Source organism: Limulus polyphemus, unplaced genomic scaffold, assembly GCF_000517525.1.
Source record: "Limulus polyphemus unplaced genomic scaffold, Limulus_polyphemus-2.1.2 Scaffold302, whole genome shotgun sequence".
In the NCBI taxonomy this organism is placed as follows: Eukaryota; Metazoa; Arthropoda; class Merostomata; order Xiphosura; family Limulidae; genus Limulus; species Limulus polyphemus.
This window is the reverse complement of record NW_013665912.1, coordinates 309,062-314,798: the sequence shown is the minus strand read 5'-3', so window position 1 is coordinate 314,798 and position 5,737 is coordinate 309,062. Positions and strand designations below refer to the sequence as shown.

The window sequence follows — 5,737 nt, the reverse complement described above, 5'->3', positions numbered from 1 at the left end:
ACACAAATTAGTTAGCATAAATCAGTTAAATGACGAAAAATTAGGTGTCTATTTACTTGTGACCACTCAGTGTAGCTCACTAGCTAATCTATAAGCAGCTACTGGTTTTTAAATAAATTATAGCGATTTGGGAAAACCTTCCGCTACATGCTGACAACTTATTATTCTGGCTTATTCAATAACAAAACATGACCGGTTTCATACCGCAGGGTATTAGATGGTGGCAAGTTTTTCATAAACCCATAAGCAACATTAGTAAAAAATAAACTTTTTAAATGCATATTACTTGCACTTATAATGTGACCATTGTGTCTGTTACTTAAAGCTGAGAGCATATGAAAAATTAATGTAATAATTTAACTTCAAGACCATCCAACTGCAACACTTGATAATGTTGCTGGCTATGTACTATACTCTGAAATTGCCAGTGCAAGATAAGTATGTTTAACAATAGCCAATTCAGTTGAGACTAATGCTACCAAAAAATTAGTTGTTTAACTGCTGTAGAATTTTGATCCAAAGTAATTCTGTATTTTTTTTTATGAATAATATTCTACTTTTCGTATCTATGAGAAAATTCTAATGATCAACTATCCTTTCAAAGTTTGAATACAGTTAGTATTTTACACAAGCAGAGAAAAGACACACAAAAGTTTTTGAAAGATTTACTAAGAATTGTTCTATTGTTACATCATTAATACACATTTAAGATCATACACAACTGACCTTCATGTGAACAGAGATGACCACACATAAAGTGGACAGTGTTTGGTAAAATCATGAAAAATGAAAGCTTCAAACTTGTACAATATAACACTACCAGCCAACAGTCTTTGTGAACCTGTAAAACATTTGTAACAGTTAGTTTCTAACATTTTTTTAATACAGCATTTCTCATAAATTTCAATACATGTGAAATTATCCATCATAATTTAGTTATTTGACTCATTTATACCTTACTAATAAAATATATAACTGAAACATGTTTTTATATAACTCATTAAACCAGTTGTTAAAATGCAATTATTATTTTTTACTTGTAAGTAAAAACTAAAGTCACAGAAATGGTTTACAACCCAAAAACAGAGACTTCAAAATTAGACTTCTGTTTTGGAAAATAGGCAAAAATAGTTCTCGTAAGTTTCACTCTGTTGGTTTATCATTTTATTTATTCTGTTGCATATTCAAAGTAAAATTTCAAGTCAATATTTGTAACCAATCTAACTTGTTCATTGGTATGTTGTTTACCACATACTTAACTAACATCATTTAGGTATATCCTCATTAAGTCCATAAGAAATTATTTAAAACAACATTACCAGAAGCAAATCATAAAATCATATAAGCAACTAAAGCAACGAATACAATGAGAGAGCAACATGTCCAATGCTCATTTTTATTTAACGTGACTTTATTTTTTATAGTAAAATGAATAATATAGCAACACATTTTAAATGTTATCCACAAAAATATGTAACTTAACAGAAACAGGACACAATCTGAACTTAAGAAATGTTTTTGGTTATTTTAAAGTATTTTGGAAGTCTGTTTAAATTTCTAATGTTTATGTTTTCTTTTATGTAATACCAAAACTAAATACAGATCTTATCAGATGCTGAAGAAACCAGAAAAAGTGTGTTGGGTTTGTAAGAGCACATTGAACTGTATTGACAAATTCAGTGTAGTGCTGACATAATTTATAGTTTGAACATACTTATTCATGACTGTCACCTCTTTCCCCTTCAGTATCTTCTGCTAAAGAGAAAGAAAAAAGTAAATTTTTGGCTAATTTAATTGGTAGTAATAAAATTTCACAATACAACTTATCTTGAGCCAAATCGTACTTTGAAGTTCCTAATTTATGTCATTACCAACATATCAGTAATTTGTGTAATAGTACATCACAATAAGACTGATAATTTTTAACAAAGATTTAATTACTGGCCCTGTATGTGCTTCCAGTAAGAAGAATATAATAGCATTTCACATTTCCATATAGGGCTGCCAAAGAAAGATTTGTTAAAGATTATTATCAGTCTTATTGTGATGTAACATTACACAAACTACCAATCTAAGAAACATACTTTATCAGCACAGCCATTATATATATATATACCATATGGATATTATCTTCTAACTAAATCAGAGCAAACTACTTATTTAACAAAAACTAAAAATTAACCTAGTAATGAGTGTAGATAACTAATTATATTTTTTCTAATGTTCTTACTTATAAAGATTAGAATGCATTTTTTCATCAGTTGGGTATCCTCACTGTTAACAATATTTTCAGCTGCAAACCCATACACCAAATGTCATTACTTTCTGATTGGTCAAACATAAAATACCTTTGGATATTTCTAATTGTAACAAACAAATCTACTATCCTATGTAAAAGTTATGAGTTACTACAAACCGAATTACTAGCAATAAAAAATATGGCAGGTACAATGTTGGTTTAGCTCAAAGCTATACAATGAGCTACCTGCACTCTGTTCACTGCAGGGAATCAAACTCCAGATTTCAGTATTGGAAGTTACCACAGGCCCACTGGGTGGCCAGATACAAAGTAAATAAATTAACAAGTTAGTCTATAGAATAGTTACTCAAGAAAATTTACATTTTATTAATAAATTGATTAATTAATAACTAAAGTGTCAGAGCATCAACCAATGAATGCCATCACACAAACTCCAACACTTGTGACAGGTGTCCCTTCAATGTAGCAAGTAAACATATATGATTCAAAGTTGTTTTTCTACAAATATGTTACATATTCTTATTTTCAAACTTCATGCACCCTTCAAACACAGAATAGTTATAATCTCAAGTTTGTCTTTATCTCTAACATTCTTTACTCACGTTCTTTAGTGCTAAGTTTTGATTTCCTTTCAAACCACCGTTAGAACCCAAACGGTTGTTTTTTTTACCTCTTGTATGAATTATCAAGTTCTTGAAATTCAAAACCTTTTATAAACCCCATAAAATATAAATTTTAACTGCCGTTTGTTTTTATTTACAACTTCCTAGAGCCTATGGTAAGGTTTTAAGTGATAATGTTTTTTTGTTGTAAATAGTATCATAATTTCAACTATCTGTCTGCTAAAAACTTGCTAGCTATCCAGCAAAATAAGAGCTATTAAATAACAATTAAAACCCTACTCTAGTTACATTTTAATACTTATGAAAAAGTCAGAAAGTAATGTTTATATAAATCTGTACAAGTACATGCCACACACACACACAATGGAGACACAGTCATGCATTTTGGTCAATAGTACCAACCCTGCTTCTGCATCGTCTCTATCAGAGAATGGCAAGTTGACAGGTAACGAAAAAACACGAAGAAAGATAAATTGAATAACCAGGAAAAATACAGTTTCCATTCATGGTGTAACTTACACTTTTATGGAGACATGCACCTGTTTAATGTAAATCAGCTACTTAACAGAAATAAACAGTGTTAGATATACAGAGAAAGTAACATAACTTCAAACATGTATAAAGGTGGACATATACCAAAAAGTTACACGAAGGCAACCTCCACAATTAATAGCAGAAAAAATGTCCCAGTAAATGATATTCTTGATCACTGATTTAGCCAAAATTGATAATTCTCCACACTGTAACTCTCAGGTTGTTATGACTCAGATTTTTATCTAGTATAAGCTGTATGTCATATTCACCTTTACAGCAATATCATATATATGGACTTGATATTTGATTTGTAACATACTTATGTTGTTCAGTTTAAATATAACTTATTTGCTTGTAATGTGTGTTTAACTTTACTATATGAACAGAATTACTTTCATCAATATACATTTGTACCATAAAAATTGTTAAACATAAAGCTTGATTTTATTTTATGAAGTTTAAGTAAGATTTAAATTTATTTAAACTATTTAGTGTTCATTTTTTCAATTATGCATTGATTAATCCATAAACTGAAATTTATTATTTTGCTTGATACTTGTGATCTTAATTTAATATCAATGAACAAAACAAATCATTAACTGATTTCCATAAGCTTTAATAATTGTTTTCTTTCTGCAGTGCCAAATACTCAAAACTTAAGTTACTTACTCTATGAATTATACTGACATAAAAAACATATTTAAATAATGAGCAACTGAGAAAATATATATGAAAAATGAAACACAAGATGGTATTGTTGATAACTTATCACAAGATTATTGCCTTAATTTATTGTCCAAAATATATACATGGATGCTTGGTATGTATTATATTAAGGTATATCTACTGAGGTATCCTGAAGGTTTTAGGTTCAAAACATTGAAGTAAATCAGCAACACTGTTCTGAATCTTGTCGGAGAAATTACTCTCACAGAGAACACTCAAACATGTCTATGGGATCACTTCCATAAGCCTGTGAAGAGATCACTAGTATGACAGATAAAAACTTAAATTTATTATTCTTGTTTGGTACATTTTGAGAATGAATATTACAGTAACAAAGAAACCTTTTAGGCTAGCAGACATGACAAAAGATTATAATAAACTATGAATGTTTTTTAAAAGCCTATTTTTGGTTCTGCTAACTCAATGCCAATTTTGACCAAGTGCATTTCACTTGCACGCTATTGGAGGCTACTGATGAAGTGATGAAGCATAAGTCATCGTTCAAACACTAAAAGTATAAACTAACATCATGCCTTGCCTGGCTAGTGGTCTCTCCTATTGCATGAATGTTTTTAATGCCACACAACTTTCCCTATATTTGGTGTATTTAAAATTATATCAATGCCTTCTTTCTGAAAGCCTGTAACATAGTAATTAAGAGATAATGTCACAATACTTAATACTATTGGCTACTGGAGGCTACTGATGAAGTGATGAAGCATAAGTCATCGTTCAAACACTAAAAGTATAAACTAGCATCATGCCTTGCCTGGCTAGTGGTCTCTCCTATTGCATGAATGTTTTTAATGGCACACAACTTTCCCTATATTTGGTGTATTTAAAATTATATCAATGCCTTCTTTCTGAAAGCCTGTAACATAGTAATTAAGAGATAATGTCACAATACTTAACAATATTACTATGATGCTTTCTATCCAAAATTGTGATATTTTGTTTTTATAATAACCGAGAAAAAATAAAAATTATACAAATCTTCCAAGGTATGCTGAAGAAAAATCTGTTTTCTTACCAAAAAACATTTGCATGATTTTTGTGCTCATGAGTGAAAAAAAAGGGGACTTGTGTATATAACTATCTTTTTCACTAATATTAAGTAAACCAAAGTTCTTCCTCATACATTTTGAGAATTCAACTTGGGAATATTCAAAATACTTGCAATCTCCTAGGATGCTATAAAAGTACTGTACATTGCATGTTCTAGTAGAACTACAATACTATGAAGCAAATTAAACAAACCTACAATGTTATTATGGCACAAAACTGTGTTATTGTATCCTTAAATTGGAACCAGAGGTCTGAATGAAAGTTTAACCAATATTTCAGCTAATTGCTGAAATAAAAATAATTCTGACTTATAGAATTTGATCTTTTTACATTTAAGAATTTGAAAAAAATTACATAAAAATAGCTGTCACTGCTGTAATTATTAACAAGAACTTCTTAGTGAAAGTACAGTGTATAATAATATTTCAACCAGAAAATATATATATGCTTTGTCAAGTGCTGATGAGACTTTCTGCCCAACTCCAGGGCTCTTCTGGTAGGCCGGAACAAGACAGGCAGTCGTGGGAGG

At 29.9% G+C, this 5,737-nt stretch overlaps 1 protein-coding gene across 5 annotated transcripts in view; it reads right to left on the bottom strand.

Moving 5' to 3' along the window:
- Positions 1 to 649: 649 nt before the first annotated feature.
- Positions 650 to 5,737, bottom strand: part of LOC106457198 (protein SET-like) — a 72,030-nt gene continuing 66,942 nt past the window's right edge. For 2 of the 5 annotated variants that reach the window (XR_001290685.2, XM_013916590.2), the window contains 2 exons: positions 1,715 to 1,755; positions 650 to 841 (listed from right to left, as the gene is read on the bottom strand). Coding sequence is in view for 2 of the 5 variants with exons in the window: in XM_013916590.2 (XP_013772044.1) it covers positions 1,715 to 1,755 (41 nt within the window). In the remaining 3 variants the exon portion in view is untranslated. Of the gene's footprint in view, positions 842 to 1,714; positions 1,756 to 5,737 lie in introns of those variants that run through there. The other 3 variants (XR_001290686.2, XM_013916592.2, XR_002610101.1) reach the window with 2 other exon arrangements.